General features: G+C 39.9%; 1 protein-coding gene across 1 annotated transcript in view; it reads left to right on the top strand.

Annotated features, from left to right (window-relative positions):
- Nucleotides 1–21703, top strand: part of LOC128220779 (CAP-Gly domain-containing linker protein 1-like) — a 47875-nt gene that overhangs the window by 9665 nt on the left and 16507 nt on the right. The window contains exons 13-23 of the mRNA XM_052929305.1: nt 75–176; nt 527–625; nt 946–1002; nt 1302–1387; nt 8148–8244; nt 9274–9447; nt 10395–10553; nt 11202–11333; nt 12319–12399; nt 14387–14587; nt 16065–16243. Coding sequence (XP_052785265.1) covers nt 75–176; nt 527–625; nt 946–1002; nt 1302–1387; nt 8148–8244; nt 9274–9447; nt 10395–10553; nt 11202–11333; nt 12319–12399; nt 14387–14587; nt 16065–16243 — 1367 coding nt within the window. The remainder of the gene's footprint in view (nt 1–74; nt 177–526; nt 626–945; nt 1003–1301; nt 1388–8147; nt 8245–9273; nt 9448–10394; nt 10554–11201; nt 11334–12318; nt 12400–14386; nt 14588–16064; nt 16244–21703) is intronic.

Below are 21703 nucleotides of genomic sequence, written 5' to 3'. Positions count from 1 at the left end.
CAGTAACATACTTGGAGTATTAGTTCCTTCTCGCCTAAGGTCACTTTCATTTATTGATGCATTTCCCGTTGCAGATGATACGGCAGCTCCATGCCCAGGTGGAAGAGAAAAAGGGACAGATTCCTGAGGGCCAGGGGAAGTCACTCTCAGAGTCCATGTCAAAAATGCTTGCTCAGGTTACTTCCCTTCATAACTTACTTAAGAAAAAAATTGTTCTTTATGAAATGACATTGTGTACTTGTAACCCTGCGGGGCTGCTGGTGACTGTCTGCTGTCAAATGTCTATTTATTTCTTATGTAAACCATGAAAATATTTAAGTAATGAGTAGAATCTATTTTTCTGAGCTTTCTCTCCTAAATGTTTAAATTTAATAAATTGAAATTACAGTTTAACCTATTAGCATGCAGAATTCAACTGTTGAATAACGGTGTGTCACTGTCACTGAGAGGTAAAAAATGTACATGTCAACAAGATGATGTGTTATACTTAAAATTTGTATTAAAAAGAAAACATTTCCATTTACAGTTTGAACCGCAGCCTCAACTACAGACGAGTACAAGTGACCCGTCTTTCCTACGTACAAAACTGAAGGAGTGCGAGGAGACCTTGGAATCTCTGAGAGAGGTAAGAAGTGCCAGTATTTTTTCCCCACCTTTCTGTAATGGAGGCTTTTCTGAAAACAATTTTGAACTTGTCTGTTTTTTGAAGATTTAAAGTTGATTCATTATTATAGCATTTGGCCTTTTTTAGGCGTCATGCAAAATCTTCACCTTTGCCTTTAACTTGGCCAAACCATTCAGGATGTTCAAATGAAACTTTGTACACATGTAGGTATATAAAGCCAATGGCAACAAATTTGCACATGTCTAGTCTTAGCAACTGCAATTTAATGTGTCAAATTGATTTGGGTATTATTCACAATTCTTTTTTTTTAATGTTTTTAGGAATTTTCAAGATCTTCTGAGGAGAAAGCAGAAATGAGACAAGAGCTGGAGGAAAAGGTTATATACTTTATTTAAAGAAGAAATTGCGGATTGTTTAAATGTTATGAAATACAAAAATACTGCTTCAACATTAAGACTCTGAAATCAATCTGAAAGCGGACTGTTTGATTTTACACTTTGATCTACAAATATTATTACTTGTTTTTTTTTGTTTTTTTATTTAAGGAAGATTCTCACCAAACTTGTTAATGAAATAATGAACATTGCACATGTGTTTACCTGAAAAAGGATCCAAGTTAATCTTATTTTTTTTAACAATGCGTCGTCCACTTTAATGGATTATAATTGTCTTACAGCGAGAGTACATGAACTCGATTGAAGAAGAAAATGAGAAGTTGTCAAAGGATATACGCCGTCTACGTCAGGAGATAAGGAAGTCTGTGTAAGAATGCTGTTATTTAGTTTAGATACTAGGGATGCAAATGAATGGCAAAATTGACATTCGAATATTCGGTAATTCTTTCGATCGAATATGTGAATATTCGAATACCAAAATGAACCTGTTAGAATTGTAGTAAACTATTATTCACTAAAGTAACAGCCGGGGCCCTGTTACATTTCTTTGTCGTATCCGGTACAGGGGACGGACATGCCCTTATTCTTCCACAAATTATCCCCATTTTCATAATATATCCCAAGAAAAACCGGTACATTTAAGCAAAAATTTGAATAATTTCAATTCCTTTGCGTTCATATTTGTAAACAGTACAAAATAAGATCGGGGAATTTCATATTTTCCCAGTTATATGACGATGTGTGCCAACATGGGACTTGCAGCCTAGTTCTGGGATTGGTGTTTACAATTTAAAGCACACAACTAGCACATATCCGTCATATCATCAAGGCGATTTGAGCAATATCGCCAAGCTTGATTAGCGGTGAAGACAACACATTGGTATAAAGGCCGATCTCATAAACCCCTAATTGGCATTGTCATTTAAATGTACTCAAATGAATTGGAATGTGTTTAATGTCACTTGTCTAACAGCCAGTAAATGCAAAATTATGGGGAGTGTTTATAGTTCCTAACGATATATCTGATATGACTCGTGTATAGTGTCATCAATTTCACACCTTTCGCATTAGGAGCCAATCATTGCAAAAACAATACAGACGAAGAACACAGTTATAGGAAAAAAGTTTATTGATTTATTAATTCAACTAAAACATCGAATATTCGAATACCGATTTTGACATTCGAATACCGAATGTTCGATCGAATATTCATTTGCATCCCTATAACATACCAATTAATTTTCGCTTCTGTGAAAACACGCTATTGTTTTAGCATATTTGAATCATGCAGGAGTGGTGCCAGGTTTCATGCAAGAGTGGTGCCAGGTTTCAAGCAGGAGTGGCGCGTGGTTTTATGCAGGAGTGGCCCCAGGTTTCAAGCAGGAGTGGCCCCAGATTTCATGCAGGAGTGGCGCCTGGTTTCATGCAGGAATGGTGCCTGGTTTCATGCAGGAATGGCGCATGGTTTCATGCAGGGGTGGCCCATGGTTTCATGCAGGAGTGGCCCCAGGTTTCATGCAGGAATGGCGCATGGTTTCATGCAGGGGTGGCCCATGGTTTCATGCAGAAGTGGCCCATGGTTTCATGCAGGAATGGCCCCTGGTTTCAAGTAGGAGTGGCCCATGGTTTCATGCAGGAATGGTGCCTGGTTTCATGCAGGAATGGCGCATGGTTTCATGCAGGGGTGGCCCCTGGTTTCAAGCAGGAGTGGCCCATGGTTTCATGCAGGAGTGGCCCCTGGTTTCATGCAGGAATGGCCCCTGGTTTCAAGCAGGAGTGGCCCATGGTTTCATGCAGGAGTGGCCCCTGGTTTCATGCAGGAGTGGTGCCTAGTTTCATGCAGGAATAGTGCCTAGTTTCAAGCAGGAATGGTGCCTGGTTTCATGCAGGAATGGCCCATGGTTTCATGCAGGAGTGGCCCCAGGTTTCATGCAGGGGTGCCCCATGGTTTCATGCAGGAGTGGCCCATGGTTTCATGCAGGAATGGCCCCTGGTTTCAAGCAGGAGTGGCCCATGGTTTCATGCAGGAGTGGTGCCTGGTTTCAAGCAGGAGTGGCCCCTGGTTTCATGCAGGGGTGGCGCCTGGTTTCATGCAGGAGTGGCGCCTGGTTTCATGCAGGAATAGTGCCTAGTTTCAAGCAGGAGTGGTGCCTGGTTTTATGCAGGAGTGGCGCCTGGTTTCATGCAGGGGTGATGCCTGGTTTCAAGCAGGAGTGGCCCCAGGTTTCATGCAGGAGTGGCGCCTGGTTTCATGCAGGAGTGGTGAATGGTTTAATGCAGGAGTGGCGACTGGTTTTATGCAGGGGTGGCGCCTGGTTTCATGCAGGAGTGGCGCCTGGTTTCATGCAGGGGTGGCGCCTGGTTTCATGCAGGAATGGCGCCTGGTTTCATGCAGGAGTGGTGCCTGGTTTAATGCAGGAGTGGTGCCAGGTTTCAAGCAGGGGTGGTGCTTGGTTTCAAGCAGGATGGTGCCTGGTTTCAAGCATGAGTGGCGCCTGGTTTCAAGCATGAGTGGTGCCTGGTTTCATGCAGGAGTGGTGCCTGGTTTTAAGCAGGAGTGGCGCTTGGTTTCATGCAGGAGTGACCCATGGTTTCATGCAGGGGTGGCGCCTGGTTTCATGCAGGAGTGGCACCAGGATTCAAGCAGGATTGGCGCCTGGTTTCATGCAGGGGTGGCACCTGGTTTCATGCAGAAGTGGCGCCTTTTTTCATGCAGGAGTGCCGCCTGGTTTAATGCAGGAGTGGTGCCAGGTTTCAAGCTGGGGTGGTGCCTGGTTTCAAGCAGGATGGTGCCTGGTTTCAAGCAGGAGTGGTGCTTGGTTTTATGCAGGAGTGGTGCCTGGTTTCAAGCAGGAGTGGTGCCTGGTTTCAAGCAGGAGTGGTGCCTGGTTTCATGCAGGAGTGGTGCCTAGTTTCAAGCAGGGGTGGCGCTTGGTTTCATGCAGGAGTGGCCCATGGTTTCATGCAGGGGTGGCGCCTGGTTTCATGCAGGAGTGGCACCAGGATTCAAGCAGGTCAGTGGTGCTTGGTTTCATGCAGGAGTGGCGCCTGGTTTCATGCAGGAGTGGCCCCAGGTTTCATGCAAAAATGGCCCCTGGTTTCATGCAGGGGTGGCGCCTGGTTTCATGCAGGGTTGGCCCCTAGTTCCATGCAGGTGTGGTGCCTGGTTTCATGCAGGAGTGGCCCCAGGTTTCATGCAGGAATGGTGCATGGTTTTAATCAGGAGTGGTGCCTAGTTTTATGCAGAGGTGGCACCTGGTTTCATGCAGGAGTGGTGCCTGTTTTCATGCAGGAGTGGTGCCTGGTTTAAAGAAGGAGTGGCGCCTGGTTTCATGCAGGAGTGGCCCAAGGTTTCATGCAGGGGTGGCGCCTGGTTTCATGCAGGAGTGATGCCAGGTTTCATGCAGGAGTGGTGCCTGGTTTCATGCAGGAGTGGTGCCCGGTTTCAAGCAGGGGTGGCACATGGTTTCATGCAGGGGTGGCGCATGGTTTCATGCAGGAGTGGCGCCTGGTTTCATGCAGGAGTGGCCCCTGGTTTCATGCAGGAGTGGCCCCTGGTCTCATGCAGGAGTGGTGCAAGGTTTCATGCAGGAGTGGTGCCTGGTTTCAAGCAGGAGTGGCACCTGGTTTCATGCAGGGTTGGCGCCTGGTTTCATGCAGGATCGTGGCATCTTGTTTCATGCAGGAGTGGCGCCTGGTTTCATGCAGGGTTGGTGCCTGGTTTCATGCAGGAGTGGCGCCTGGTTTCCTGCAGGAGTGGCCCCAGGTTTCATGCAGGAGTGGCCCCTGCTTTCCTGCAGTAGTGGCGCACAGTTTCATGCAGAAGTGGCCCCAGGTTTCATGCAGAAGTGGCCCCAGGTTTCATGCAGGAGTGGCCCCTGGTTTCATGCAGGAGTGGCGCCTGGTTTCATGCAGAAGTGGCCCCTGGTTTCATGCAGGAGTGGCCCCAGGTTTCATGCAGGAGTGGTGCCAGGTTTCATGCAGGAGTGGCGCCTGGTTTTATGCAGGAGTGGCGCCTGGTTTCATGCAGGAGTAGCCCCAGGTTTCATGCAGGAGTGGTGCCAGGTTTCATGCAGGAGTAGCGCCTGGTTTCATGCAGGGGTGGCGCCTGGTTTCATGCAGGATTGTGGCATCTTGTTTCATGCAGGAGTGGAGCCTAGTTTCATGTAGGAGTGGCACCTGGTTTTATGCAGGAGTGGCGCCTGGTTTCATGCAGGGTTGGCACCTGGTTTAATGCAGGAGTGGCGCCTAGTTTCATGCAGGGGTTGCGCCTGGTTTCATGCAGGGGTGGCGCCTGGTTTTATGCAGGGGTGGCGCCTGGTTTCATGCAGGAGTGGGGCCTGGTTTTATGCAGAAGTGGCCCCTGGTTTCATGCAGGGGTGGTGCCTGGTTTCATGCAGGGGTGGTGCCTGGTTTCATGCAGGAGTGTTGCCAGGTTTCAAGCAGGAGTGGTGCCTGGTTTTATGGAGGAGTGGGGCCTGGTTTCATGCAGGGGTGGCGCCTGGTTTCATGCAGGAGTGGTGCCTGGTTTCATGCAGGGGTGGCGCCTGGTTTCTTGCAGGATTGTGGTACCTGGTTTCATGCAGGGGTGGTTCCTGGTTTCATGCAGGAGTGGCCCCTGGTTTCATGCAGGATTCTGGCGTCTTGTTTCATGCAGGAGTGGTGCCTGGTGTTTCATGCAAGTGTGGTTCCTGGTTTCATTCTGAAACAGCACCCACTGGTGGTTGGTTTCTTGATGTACTCAATTTATTTTTATGCCCCCCTTCGAAGAAGAGGGGTATATTGCTTTGCACAGGCATGTCGGTCGGTCGGTCGGTCCGTCGGTAGACCAAAGCTTGTCCGAGTGATAACTCAACAATTCCTGGACGTATGGTCATCAAACTTCACATGAAGGTTGGGCCTGATCAGTAGATGACCCCTATTGATTTTGGGGGTCATCGGGTCAAAGGTCAAGGTCACAGTGACCTTTAATGGTAAAATAATTTTAAAGCTTGTCCGAGTGATAACTCAACAATGCCTGCACCCATGGCCCTCAAACTTGACATGGAGGTTGGGCCTGACCAGTAGATGACCCCTATTGTTTTGGGGGGTCATCAGGCCAAAGGTCAAGGTCACAGTGACCTTGAATAGTAAAAGGTCGTCCGAGTGATAACTTGACAATGCCTGCACCCATGGCCCTCAAACTTGACTTGGAGGTTGGGCCTGACCAGTAGCTGACCCCTATTGTTTTTGGGGCTCATCGGGTCAAAGGTCAGGTTCACAGTGACCTTGAATGGTAAAAGGTTGTCCAGGTGATAACTCAACAATGCCGGCACCCATGACCCTCATAATTGAATTGGAGGTTGGGCCTGACCAGTAGATGACCCCTATTGTTTTTGGGGGTCATCGGGCCAAAGGTCAAGGTCACAGTCACCTTGAATGGTAAAAGGTTGTCCGAGTGATAATTCGACAATGCCTGCACCCATGGCCCTCATAATTGAATTGGAGGTTGGGCCAGACCAGTAGAAGACCCCTATTGTTTTTGGGGGTCATCGGGCCAAAGGTCAAGGTCACAGTCACCTTGAATGGTTAAAGGTTTTCCTTGTGATAACTTGACAATGCCTGCACCCATGGCCCTCAAACTTGACTTGGAATTGGGCCTGACCAGTACATGACCCCTTTTGTTTTTGGGGGTCATCTGGCCAAAGGTCAAGGTCACAGTCACCTTGAATGGTAAAAGGTTGTCCGAGTGATAACTCAACAATGCCTGCACCCATGGCCCTCAAACTTGACTTGGAGAATTGGCCTGACCAGGAGATGACCCCTATGGCTTTGGGGGGTCATCTGGCCAAAGGTCAAGGTCACAGTGACCTGGAATGGTAAAAGGTTGTCCGAGTGATAACTCGACAATGCCTGCACCCATGGCCCTCAAACTTGACTTGGAGGTTGGGCCTGGCCAGAAGATGGTCCCTATTGATTTTAGGGGTCATTGGGCTAAAGGTCAAGGTCACAGCGACCTGAAATGGTAAAAGGTTATCGGAGTGATAACTCGACAATGCCTGCACCCATGGCCCTCAAACTTGACTTGGAGGTTGGGCCTGGCCAGAAGATGGTCCCTATTGATTTTAGGGGTCATTGGGCCAAAGGTCAAGGTCACAGTGACCTTGAATGATAAAAGGTTGTCCGAGTGATAACTCAACAATGCCTGCACCCATGGCCCTCAAACTTGACATGGAGGTTTGGCCTGACCAGTAGATGACCCCTATTGATTTTAGGGGTCAAAGGTCAAGGTCACAGTGACCTTGAAAGCGACCTCGACAATTCCTGGACCTATGGTCATCAAACTTGACATGAAGGTTGGGCCTGCCCAGTAGATGACCCATATCGTCTTTGGGGGTCATCAGGCCAAGGTCAATGTCACAGTAACCTTTAACGCAAAAAAGTTAACAAATCTTCTCCCACTGATATCTCAACAATGCCTGAACCTATGATTATTAAACTTGACATGGATGTTAAGCCTGATCAGTAGATCACCGTTATTGATTTTAGGATTCATAGAGCCAAAGGTCAAGGTCACAGTGATCTTGAATGGTAAAAGGTTGTCCGAGTGATAACTCAACAATGCCAGAACCCATGGGCTTCAAACTTGACTTGGAGTTGCATCTGACTTGTAGATGACCCCTTATGATTTAAGGGGTCATTGGGTCAAAGGTCAAGGTCACAGTGACCTTGAACGAAAAAAACTTGTCTGTGTGATAACTTGACAATGCCTGCACCCATGGCCCTCGAACTTGACATTTAGGTTTCTGGTGACCTGCTGATGACTCTGGATTTTGAGTTCATAGAGTCAAAGGTCATGGTCATAACACACTCTATCCTCACACTTTAATGGTCATAATCTTAAAACTGCCTTAACGGCAACAAATCAGCTGTCATTTCGGTCCATGCATATTTCATTCAATTGTCCATATAATCCTGACAACATGGCGCTCAGGGGGGGGGGGGGGGGGGGGGGGGGGCATAATGTTTGACAAACATCTCTTGTTAATTTTACATTAGCAAGGTGTCTTATCAGCTTCTTTACCTGCTTTTCTCTTATTATTTTTTTCTTTAGCCCAGATTCGTACCTTGTCCCCACCTTTTTTCAGGGAGGTGCCAATGGCAGCTCAAGCTCCTGTGATACCAACAACAAATGAACACACAAGTGAACACTGCAAATGTCACGTGGAGGACAATGAGTTGGAGGTATGGTGTTGTTTTTAGTTTGTCTTTTTTCTTGGACAAACCTAAAGGGTCAAAAAGAAGTTAAATGGCATTTATACCAATGTAGATCAGTATTATCGGTCTGATATTATGACTGATATAGCGATGCTTATGTCATAAATGTTCCCATAAAAATTTATCCAAAGAGTAGTTTAGGTGTACACACAATGAATTTTACAGAAACACTTTCTCCATAAATCAAAGTGTTTTAAAATTCCTTTAAAAGAGGGGGGAAATAATTTTTCATTTGTGTTTTTAAGTCACATCATCACCAGGATCATTTTTGTGTCACCATTTTAGTGTCTCATGAAAAGAAGGCATATAGGTAATACACCTGGCATTGGTGGTGGCTGCAGTAATTGAAGTATTTCATTTAAGGGTCTAATGTAAATTATCTTTGCATATAAAACTTTCACCGCCAACATAATAGGTGTTCTAAAAAAATGGCCATATAGTACCTGTGTTATGTGCACAATCCGTTGTAAAGAAAAAGTCTGCAAAGACTCAATAAATTTTAGCTAACATAGATCTAATTTGAGAACATCATATTTGACTAAATACACAGTTTCAAGTCATGCAATTTTTTATTTTCACCTTGGAAACAAAAATATCTTCAGCTTATAAATTCAATAACTTTTTTGTTTGGGCCTCTAGAAACATGTTAAAATCTGAGAGGAACTAACAAGTCTGGCCTTTGGGTAGGCGTATTTATATTACAATACAAGTGATATATTTAAATTATTTACCTGGTCAAAATATCCTTTGAACACACCAAAATACTCAAAGAATCATTTTGTTCTGAACACCTCCATAATTGGACCTCCTGAATATCCAATCATGGAGAATCTTTACAGTTTACAGTGTTGATGGGCCTCGGTCAAGTTTGAACATGGGATAGTTCAAGCTCTAAGGTAAAGGTTTTAATTACCCATGGAACCAGAGTGTGAACAATTAAGTGGTTATGGAATTTTTCAGAAGGTTATGGTTAGAATTATTCCTTATTTTTGCTAGGAGGAAGTAGCAAATTGGAAGAAGGATGCTGGGAAGTGGCAGGCCAAGTGTGAATACTTCAAGAAGTGTCTGGCAGACACAGAGATGAAACTGAGTGACGCCTTCCGGGAGATCTCAGACCTCCGTATGGAGCGGGAACTTCCCCTTCCACCACCAGCTGCCAAGGTTGAACAGGTGAGGTTAGGGCCCATATTCACTTAACGTCTTGAGGCTGAATTTGAGACTCAGACTCAGAAAATCAAACGTTTAACTAAGTTGTAAAAATCCTGTTACAGGAGATGAAAAAGGTTAGTATTATTGTATCTGGACAAATAGTATATGTTTTACATTCAGGCATATATATTCTGTCAAAATTAAGAATTCAGTTTTCCGAGTTGCAATCTCAGACTAAAGATTTTATAGTTGATATGGCTCCTAGGGTCCATGAATACAGCAGCCTCAAGTCCGAGTCTAGACTCAGACTTAGAAAAGCACCTTAATTACAAAGAATCGTCTTTATTCAATTTGTTTTACTAAATTAACAATCAGTTTCAAATAGTAATTATGCATACATGACTGGCCTTTAAAATGTGGATTCTCATTCCAATCTGCCTCTGCAAGGAGTGTTCCAAAATTAGGCAAAGGGTGTCAACATCTTAACGTACCACATTCTTATGTCTCCTAAAGGGAGATCACTGCATAATGAACAGGTTGCATGTTGAATATTGAAGTTTAAGCCTTTTCCCCTTAAAATAATAAAACAGTGCCCCATTCTGACTGTCATAAAGTCTGGTTGAGATTCGGAAAGTTCACTGGATTGACACTGTTGAAAAGGTTCTTCCCGTTGTATTTGACTGTTTCTTGGTTGAGGTGTTTTAGTAACTGCTCAATGGGAAATAGAATGCTAAACCAAATATTTTGTCAACTAAATTAATGTAACATTAAAATATTATATGTTTTACAAACAAATTCAGTTAAAAGCTGTCTAAAATATGTTTTACCTAAAAACATTAAGCCTTCTCTTTGAACAAGAGTGATAAATATCATGTTGTAATAACTTGTTTTACAATTGTTGTAAAATAAATAAGTTTAAAGTTAGACTAAACATTAAGCCCATATACATATTTTTCTAACTTCTATAGCCTAAAGCGATGCCCAGTGCCAAGCCCAGTACCAAGCCCAGTGCCAAGCCAACTGTTGAAAATGTTGAAAAGGAGCGCCCACTGTCTGCGCCCAAACCCAAGGAGCCTCACGCACCCAAAATGCCCAGGAAGGAGGTCAGAGCAAGATACATGCAGAAGGTGAGAATTTCTGAAATCTTTATGAAACACAAATCACTGGGGTCTGTGTACGCTTGTTAGAGAGTAACAGGGTTTATACTACAGACACAGCACACAGTGAAATAACAAAGCCTCCTGCATATAGCAATGAAATATGTATGGGTCCTTACAGGAATAATATGAACCAGTCAATTGTAATCACGGCCCCCCCAGGTCCGGAGAATAGCCAGGACTTTTGGTCCAGCCAACCTCCGGTAAAATCCGGTAAAATCCCCGCCCTGCGGGGACAAATTCCTGATTAAATCCCTGCCAAAAGCCCCCGCACCTGAGGGGCATCCTGGGTTAGGCCCATTCCCAATCAAATCGTACATTGTCATATTTCCGTTCGAAAATTAATGATTCATCAATGAAAAATGCATAAAACATCAATTTTTTAACTTGAATATAAAAATCTGCGATCTAATTTTTTTGTCACCAGTCTTATATAACTGGTTTCCATGGATTTTCACAATAATTGGCTTGTTCCAAGACAAAAAATAAAAAAGTTGTCAAAATGTTCAAACTGTGAGAGTACAGCTTTAAATAAAGTAGCTGCCTCTAGTAAATGTTTTATGTTTATTGTCTATGTCATTTTTGAAAGGCTCTCCTACATTATAAGAGATTTTACAGTCCAACAAGGTGGAAAAGCTGCCAGATTTCCAGACCCCAACGCCTGTTATTCCGGATGAAATTAAACAGGACCTGACTCCTGGGATGTCCAGAGAGTTAATGCTGTTTCAGGCAGGCGATATGCAAGGAAAGGTTGGTAGCTTAACTTCTGTCCATCCTGAGCATTTTTAGTTTACGCAATCTGACTGAGACTATGATCCCTGAGGAAAATTTGTTCGAATGACTCAGCATTTTAGTTCTCGTGGAGATAAATAGGGAATATTATCTAAGTCAGTTGATCTGTGGTGTTGTATCACTTCTAGTTGCTTGTGGAAGAATCTGTATCACAGGAGACCGAAGGTCGAGTGCAAAAAGGATTCTTCCACAAGCAAAGAGAACACCAGAGTTAAATAGAGTCATCATTTTACACTACCAATAAATTTAAGCGTCAAAGTTTTTACTGAAAAATGATCAATTGTGGCAACCAATGGGTCACATCATTAACAAATCTTACAGCTCACCTCAACTTATTTCATTATTTGTTTTCCCCGAACAGACTTATAAATTAGTTATAAGACTGTCGATCTGTATGTCTGTCCTTCGTTCACAATGCTATCCGATCAATATCTAAAGAACGCTTTGGCCAAGGAACCTCAAACTTGGTAGATAGGCCCTTGTTCTGACAAGGCATAGTCAGGGGCATTTGTAAGGTTCCTGTGACAGCTTGTTTGTATGAAATGGCAACTCAATGTTTATGCGCACTGTTGCTTTGTTCCAATGGGGGTACACAGTATATAAGCTTTTCTATTTTTAAAAAAAAAGACAAGGTATTGAGATAGCCTTAGTGTTGGTGTAAGCCGTGTCCAGGAGTTCAAATTCTTTAACTTTGGCCATTACTCAAAAACTGCTAAAGATATTAGAAAATGGAATATATATATAGAAACTTTTTAATATATTGCCAGAGAAAACAATCATATGTTTAGCAAGGCCACTAACTCAATTAGTTTGATTAAAAATGAACAGACAAGCCCTGTAGGATTTATTTGCTCTGCAAAGCTTTTGTTAGAAGTGTATCATTCTGATGTTGCATGACATGACTTTATGACAATGTGGTAAAAAATGATATTTTGTATTTCAGTTGAACATGTTGAGCTCAGATATTATGGAGTTTGTGTCAGAGATTGGCCAGATGTTGTATGAGGAAAAAAATGAAGACAAGGTGACAAAGCTCATGAAGCTTCGATATATTAGATAGGGGTAGAGGTAGTTTGACTGTAGGGGTAGTTTGTTGAGGGAATGGATAGTTTGAGGATGGGGATAGGTCGAGGGTGGGAATAGTTTTAAAAGGGGGGGGGGTGAACATTTACAAGATTACAACATTGATCTATATTTTGAAACAAACAAACTAACTTATAAATTTGTCTGTTTTACGAATAAAAAAAAGATGAGATACAGGTATGGAAATAAGATTGTTGTGGCTGGCTATACGTTAATTTATTTTTCACGAAATATATACAGTTCTGTTACAAATGACAATGAATATTATCTCACATACTGTGTAGCATGACCCTATACACTGACCCTAATTTCTCAAAACATCTCAAGTCCCTTATAATAGGACTAAGCTAAGCTCACTTTGTTTTGGTAGAATTTATGTAGTATTTACTAGAGCTTTGTATGAAATGAAATGAGCGTTACGATATTTGAATAACAATACAAAATAACCGATGCCCGATTTTCATATGATGTTTTTCTAGGATTAAAATTTGTAGTAAAAGAAGTTTACATGATGAAATATTTACAGCTTGACTTTTTTATTAGCACAATAGGAAACACAGGTGAACATACGGTCACATTTTAAACATCAAGGGCATTCAAGACCATTGGTTGCATTTTTCTTTAGAAATATGACATAGCTCATATTAGCAGTCAGCTCCCCTGTCATTGCATTTGGTTTAATAAGACTTTAAGTGAGCTGTAAGCTCTAGTTTTCATACATGCCAAAAGTTAAGTGAATAAAATTCAACCCTGAATTTCACAACCATACAATATAGATAGGACGCAGGCTATATTTTTCTCAATTCTGGTGTGCCCTACCCTTCCCTAAATTTGCCACGTATTGGACTTGGAAAATGGGTGGCAGTTGGTGGAGTATTGGAACAGATGGCACTTGGTGTAAAACGATGAAAAACAGAAGAAAATGGGATTAATTTTCACCTTTTTTTTCACCAACTGCCATATCAAAAATTAACTAAGTCCAACTTTTTCACCGAGTGCCATATGAAAAAAAAATGAGTTCAATGTTACACCAAAGGCCACCTCAAGTTGGGTGGAAATTTCGTGGCAGTGAATTTCTTGATATTTCACCAAATGCCACCAAAATCCATGGCATTTGGTGGAAGTTGGTGGCAAATTTAGGAAAGGGTATGCAGTCAGTATAATACCTTATTTTATCCCACTTAATTGATAATTATATCTTGAGTAATTGCAAGGTAACAACTTTCAATAATTTAATACACATTATTTGATTTAAAGTTGGACGTCTTTTGTTAATAAATGATAACCCCTTTATAGAGATAATAAGTTAGAGAAATAATTGTCTTTGAATTTTTATATGCACAAGCGTTTTAGTTTCAAATTTGTTGTATAAAGTACTGAAGTGGACATGCATTATAAACATTCATTTACATGTCCAATGACAAAACTGCCAGCAGTAACTTACTATACGGCATCAATATGGCACATCATTTTGAAGACCTGTGAATAAGGTCTACCTGCATGGATGAAAATGATACAAAAATAACAAAGGAAAAAAGTGTTTTTCAAGCTTTTATGCAAGCATTTTTTTGACTGATACACAAACATTTGATACAAGATATGAACCGAACGTCATTTACCAGTATACGGCATTGTCAGATAAAACGTCTGGCCCGAATTTCTCAAAAATTCTTCAGTGTAACTCACTTAGGTATCTTATTACATTTACCAAAATTACTTTCTAAAATATGATTTTGTAAAATTAAAAGTAGTTTATCTTTTTAATCTCAAATATCATTTCCTTTAAAAGCATCAAAACTCTTTAAAAACTTGAATATTTCACGATTTATACTAAATGAAAAATAGTCTGCTGAGCTTGTTCATGTTATAAGGGACTTGCCTACAGAACATGGACAAAACTTATCACAATTCAACCTCACCTTCTCCAGGGCAGCAAAGTCCAGTCCATGAAGGCATTTGCGTTTGATAAGCAGCCTCCTACGGGAAATTCCCGTCGCCCGGTTGAAGCCCGTGACAATAAGGATGACGAACAGAAACAGAAGCGGGACCAGGTTCTTTTTAGTGGGCAGCATGCTGTTGCCAAACTGCGGGAGGCCTATGAGTTGCTGTCAAGGTCACTTAATCTCCAGGTAATTGTATCTTATGTAAAAACCCATTTACATGATGAGATTCACCAGCTCTAGAGGTTTCGGGTAAATATGCCCCTGAATGTATTTCTTGTCATTGAAACACAAAACCTTATTTCATTCCACTAGCATGTATCAATATTGGCATGGGTTTTCAGAAATCATTTTCATAATTCTCCTGCAGAATGTTTCTAAAACGGTGACTTGTTTGTTTTATTACAATGCTTACGTCTGATTTTACTATTTCTCTGATCAGGTTTTAGCTAGTTGGTCTCCTTTTGAAGGCTCATATGGAGTTCTAGCTTACCTTTAGATATGATATATGTTAAAAGCTACTGGTCTCCATTTAAAGCATAACACATCAAGCTTTGAAAGTTAAGAGTTTCAACACCGTATTGTTATTTTGTTTTTAAATATTCCAGTAAAATATTAAGTTTTATTAAAGAATTTGACAATAAATGAATGAGAGCACAAGGGCTTTTATTCAAGTTTTTCTAAATTTTATACTAGCTGATTTCCTTTGCAAAATAAATTGATACTTCATGCCATGATAATGTTTTGACAAGACATTATTTATTATTTTGCATGTGCTATATTTGAAGTGTGATATATTTAAATAAAATAAAAAAAAATAAAAAGGACAAACCACAAATTAAAACATAGCAAACAATCTTTTTTTATTAATCTTTCTGATGTAGTGCAAGAGTTGACACTTATTTCAGGATAAGAAACATTATAGATGGAAATGGCCAATATTATGATGACCCGCACCTGCAGGGTACATGAACATGTCTCTCGCGAAAACCAATTTAAGTTTTTTTTAATAGTACTCGATCAAGAATTTTTAGGATTTGAGTACTCAAAAAATAGATCAAGTACTCTGGTACTAGTTGCCATCCCTAGAAAATATAGTTTTGAATTTTAATATTTCTTTCACAAGTCACTTTACTACTGGGTTAATTAATTCTGTTCCTTTCTTATTTATTTATTGGATTTTATTGATTTTGTTTATGTTTTTAGTGCAATGAATCCGAATATTACCTTGAGAAGTTTTTTCCAAGGGGATGCATAGAAAAATAGAAGAAAAATCTTAACTCTTTAAAATTGATTTTCTAGAATAATTATAATGGTCATTTGCTCATAAAAGTTTATTGCCAAAATGTATTTGACAGTAACTTAATACAGTAGTAACAATAGGTTCAAATTGTGTTAAAAACTGCACTTTAAATTCCAGTACAGAGAGAAAAAAATGGGTTATTTTAAGTTTCAAGTCATTTTTCATTGCAGATGAGTATGAGGCTAACTACGGTTTATTAAAAATGGTCCCGAATGCCTATGATGGGACATAGATTACAATATTATTTTTGGCCTTATGGGGATTGATTATCTACCACTTTCAGAATGAACCAGCAATGCCACTACAGTTAAAAAGAAGTAATGATGGGAACCATTTACTTATTTTTTTGTATAATCATTTCAGCATGATGAGTACGAGGCTATGTACCGCTCTTACAAGATGAACAACCAACGTCACATGATTCGTAAGGCAGTGATGATGGGACGGTTGCCGATCTCTGCGCTGCAAGAGTATGATAAGCAACAGAGACAGAAGATCCAGGAAACTTACGGCGCCGACCATTTCTTGACATCCTATTTCAAGTATGGCAGCTAATGCGAACAGTTTAAATTAGAGTTGAACATACAATCATAAATGACCTTGCCATCATGAAATAATGTCATTATTTATTTATTTTTGATATAAAACTAGTGTAAGAATTATCCAAAATGTTTGATGATTCATCAGTATAAATAAATAGCAATTAAAATGGGGCACTTATAATATAGGAATGTTTTATGTATTTAGCAATAATAATTAGCACATCAGTATTTAAGATATTAATAAAATCTAATATTCATTTAAATACAAAATTTATTAAACTCGCTTAGTAAAATTTAAAAAAAAATAGTCAAGGCTCATTAATTAATATCAATAAATAAATTACGTTTTAAATCAAGTGTCAGATCCTCTATATATTTTTAGCTTGGCTATTCGAAGAACAAGAAGGGCTATACTACTCGCCCTAGCGTCGGCGTCCGGTTAAAGTTTTAGGGCAAGCTTTCACTTATAAGTCCAAAACCTTTCTTTTAATTCACTTAATACTTTACACAGTTGTTCAGGGCCATCACATAATGAGGTTAGATAACTCCATATTATCCTTTATAGAAATTATGGCCCCTGATTGACTATGGAACTTAGGTTAAAGTTTAAGGGCAGGTTGGGATATTTATTAATAACTTCTATACCCCTCATTCAATTAACTTAATACTTCACACAGTTGTTCAGGACCATCACACAATGAAGTTACATAACTCCATATTATCCTTAATACAAGTAATGGCCCCTGATTGACTTAGGAACTTAGGTTTAAGTTTTAGGGCAGGTTAAAGTTTTAGGGCAAGCTGGGATTTTTACCTTTAGTCCAATACCCTTCATTCAATGCACTTACTACTTCAAAAAGTTGTTCAGGGTCATCACATAATGAGACTATTATCCTTCATCCAAATTATGGCCCCTGATTGACTATGAGTTTTAGGCAGATTGGGATATTAATTAATAACTTATATACACTTCATTCAATTGACTTAATACTTCACCCAGTTGTTCAGAACCATCACACAATGAGGTCACATAACTCCATATTATCCTTGATACAAGTTATGGCACCTGATGGTCTTAGGAACTTAGGTTAAAGTTTTAGGGCAGATTAATGTTTAAGGGCAAGTTTTGATTTTAATAAAAAAACTTCTATACCCTTCATTCAATTGACTAAATACTTCGCACACTTAATGACCACCATCTTACAATAAGGTTACATAACTCCATTTTAACCCTAAATACAAATTATTGCTCTTTTTAGCTCACCTGTCACATAGTGACAAGGTGAGCTTCTGTGATCACAATTTGTCCGGCGTCGGTCGTCCGTCCGTCCGTAAACTTTTACTTTAAACGACATCTCCTCATAAACCGCTTAGCCAATTTCATCCAAATTGTCAAGTGGACCTCTACAAAGATTGTTCAAATTATGGCCTTGGGGTCAAAATTGGCCCCGCCCCGGGGGGTCATGGGTATACTTGATATGTTTATAGTTAAAACTTCAAAAATCTTCTCCTCTGAACTTACTTGGACTAGAGCTTAGATATTTGGCATGATTCATTGTCTAGTGGACCTCTACAAAGATTGTTCAAATTATGGCCCTGTGGTCAAAATTGGCCCCGCCCCTGGGTGGTCATGGGTTTTCTCTATATGTTTCTATTAAAAAAAATCAAAAATCTCCTCTGAACTTACGTTGCTTAGAGCTTAGATATTTGGCTTGATTCATCGTCTAGTGGACCTCTACAAAGATTGTTCAAATTATGGCCTTGGGGTCAAAATTGGCCCCGCCCAGGGGGGTTAGGGTATTCTCTATATGTTTATAGTTAAAACTTCAAAAATCTTCTCCTCTGAACTTACTTGGACTAGAGCTTAGATATTTGGCATGATTCATCGTCTAGTGGACCTCTACAAAGATTGTTCAAATTATGGCCTTGGGGTCAAAATTGGCCCCACCCCCTTCGGGGGTCATGGGTTTTCTCTATATGTTTATAGTGAAAACTTCAAAAATCATCTCCTCTGAACTTACCTGGCTTAGAGCTTAGATATTTGGCATGATTCATAGTCTAGTGGACCTCTACAAAGTTTGTTCAAATTATGGCCCTGGGGTCAAAATTGGCCACACCCCGGGGCTGATGGGTTTTCTCTATATGTGTTATAGTGAAAACTTAAAAAATCTTCTCCGAACTCACAAAGACAAGTAACGTCTTAATTTAAACTGGATAACATATTTAGTACACATACCAATTTTCAATATGGGCCACATACAATAATTAATAACAAATATACATATATAGATACACACGTAAAATCAAGTAGTGACAAGAGCTTAGATATTTGGCATGATATATCATCTAGTTGACTTGTACCAATATTGTTCAATCTTTGGCCCTGGGGTCAAAAAATGGCCCCACCCGGGCGGTCATGGGTTTCCTTATATATGTATATGATGAAATCTTCTTCTCCGAAACCAAAAGGCGAAGGCCTTAGATATTTGGTATGAAGCATTGTTTATCGGACCACTATTAAGATTGTTCAAACTTTAGCCCTGGGTTCAAAATTGGCCACGCCCCGTGTTCATAGGCTTAGGTTTTCAATATTTGTATATAGTCTTATATAATAAAACTTTAAAAATCCTCTTCTCCAAAATATAAGACCTAGAGCTTTCATATTTGGTATATAGTGTAACCTAGTGGACCTACACCAAAGGTATTCAAATTATTGTCCCGGGGTCAAATTTGCCTTGCTCAGGGGTCATTTGTTTTTACATTGTCTTGTCACTTAAACATCTTTTCCTCTGAAAGTAAAGGTCAGAATGACTCCATACTTGATATGTTGCATCCTTACATGGTCCTCTCTCAACTTTGGTCAAATGGTTTTGTTTGGCCCCCTTTAGGGGTCACCAGAGCAAAAAATAGAAAAACCTTTAAACAACTTGATCTTATTAACTGCTTGATGGATCTTCAAGTCTGAAGCATCCTAGCATGGGCCTCTGTCAGGTCTTTTCAAATAGTTTTGTTTGGCCCCTTTTAAGGGCAACCAGAGCTAAAATTAGTAAAAAAAACTTAACATTTTCTTCGCATGAACCCCTTGATAGATCTTCAGCAAATTTGGTTTGAAGTGTCCTTGCATGGACCTCTCTTAAATTTGTTCACATAATTTTGTTTGGCCCGGTTGCCATGGCAACCGAAAGGAAAATGTCAACAATTGGTTATAATCATCTTCTTCTCCTAAACCGCTTTGACAATTTTGATGAAACTTCATAGGAATGATCCTTGGTTGGTGCTTTTTCAAAATTGTTCAAAGAAATTAATTCCATGTAGAACTCTGGTTGACATGGCAACCTAAAGGAAAAGTGTCAACAATTGGTTACAATCATCTTCTTCTCCTAAACCGCTTTGACAATTTTGATGAAACTTCATAGGAATGATCCTTGGTTGGTGCTTTTTCAAAATTGTTCAAAAAAATTAATTCCATGCAGAACTCTGGTTGCCATGGCAACCTGAAGGAAAATATAGGCTGTCGTGTCCGCGCTGTGACTTACTCTTATATGGACAGATTTTAAAATGACTTGCCATATGTTTTCGACATACCAAGACAACGTGTCGTGTGCAAGACCCATGTCCCTACCTCTAAGGTGAAAGATACACTAAGTGTTTATTCACAATGGAATGCTGAATATGAGGACATAAAGAGTGTTGGCTGTCATTTAGTATGATTGGGGTTTTTTCTATGCTCAGAGGCAATTTAATATAACTTGCAATATGTATTTGACACATAAAGGCAAGATCAACTTTTTATGTACTTGTTCATAGATCAATGTCACATTGGGGGGCATTTGTCACATACTTTGACAGCTCTTGTTCAATATTCTTTGAGAAACTAGCTATATTAATAACAAAGGTTAAACTCTTTTACTCAGGTGAGCGATTTAGGGCCATCATGGCCCTCTTGTTTAATTTTCTTTTTGTTTCTTTTGACAGGCAGTTTTTTTATATAATTCTTAACCAGGTGTTCACAAAGGTAAAACAAGTTATTAGAATGATTTGCATCATTGTTTGGGCAGGCTTGTCAGAGGGCAGCGTCAAAGTCACCTTATGTAGGGAATAATTTTTGCTAGGTTTGACATATAGTGACCAAACTTGGTATATCGGAAGAGTTTATGGAGACCTTTCTTTGGATTGCATTTAAGGCTCCTAGGATTAAGGTTAAGGTCAAAGTTACTAGTATTAGAAAAATGGTTGGTATTAAATAACTTAAGTAAGGGTCAACATATTGCAAGCAAACTTGGTATATATATTAAACGTTTATAGAGACCTTTCATGAGATTGTGTTTTGGGCCCCCAAGAGTTATGGTCACTGTTTACTCTTTAATTTGATTTTTTTTATTGCAGGCAAATACATCATTATTGTATTCACTTTTAAGTCAAAGCTGAGCGTAGTCGAGCACGCTGTCTTAAGAAACCTCTTGTTGAATGTATACCCTTGCAGGCGTGGATGTTTTTGGTGGGTAAATTGTGTGATTCTGTGACTTCAATATTTATGCCTAGCCTGACTGAAAATCTTTCAGCGAATTGTATAGGGCATCATTTTTTTTTCTGATGGCTTTTACACAACCCAGACTACCATATTGTACAGTATGCATGTTTACAAAAATAATATTATGAACAACATATTAGTGGTTTATAATTAGCATGCAGGGAACTAAATTTGACAAGAGCCGTTGTGACTTTTTACTAGGGATGGCAACGAGTACCCGAGTACTCAATCAATCATCCGAGTACCCGAGTACCAAAACACTACTCGAGTACTCGAAAAAAATTGTTTTTTATAAAATTCACCAAATACACGATTTACAGAAAGTAAGTATCATATCTGGTGCGTTTCAAAGAATATAATTTACGGTCCCTCTAATCCCCGCTGTGTACACAGTTGACCCTAATAAATTAATTGACACTTGTTGTGAGATTTGCAAACTGTCAACCAAGGGCCCTAATTTGCAAATAGCACTGATGTCAATTAGCGATGTATTGATAGCGGTACATCTCCGACGAAATTGTATTGTTTACCAATTAGAGAGTTTTCACCAAACCATGGAGGTTGACGAGCGAATTAGTAATAAAGACCGTAACATGCAATGATTCCTGAATGGGCGTATTTTTGCAATGATTATCACAATTAATTGGTGGATATCTTAATTCAGGAATAATGTAAACAACAATATTTCAGTATGAAAAACTGTCATTTTAAAAAAAGAGTAAACAACTAAACAGTTTATAAATAATTTTCGTTTATTGTAATTCTGAATGTTGTTCATTATTGAGTGAAGTCTTGATCATCGAGACGCTCGAATATGACCCGAGTTTTACTTTCAAATCATATTGTAGTACACATGTATGTTTAAAATGAAATGAAAAGGACAAATTAAAAGCACGAAACAACATTATTTTTTTTTTTTTTTTTTTTTC

This window comes from Mya arenaria, chromosome 15 (assembly GCF_026914265.1).
Source record: "Mya arenaria isolate MELC-2E11 chromosome 15, ASM2691426v1".
In the NCBI taxonomy this organism is placed as follows: Eukaryota; Metazoa; Mollusca; class Bivalvia; order Myida; family Myidae; genus Mya; species Mya arenaria.
Note: the sequence above shows the minus strand (reverse complement) of the source record. Positions and strands in the feature narration are given on the sequence as shown.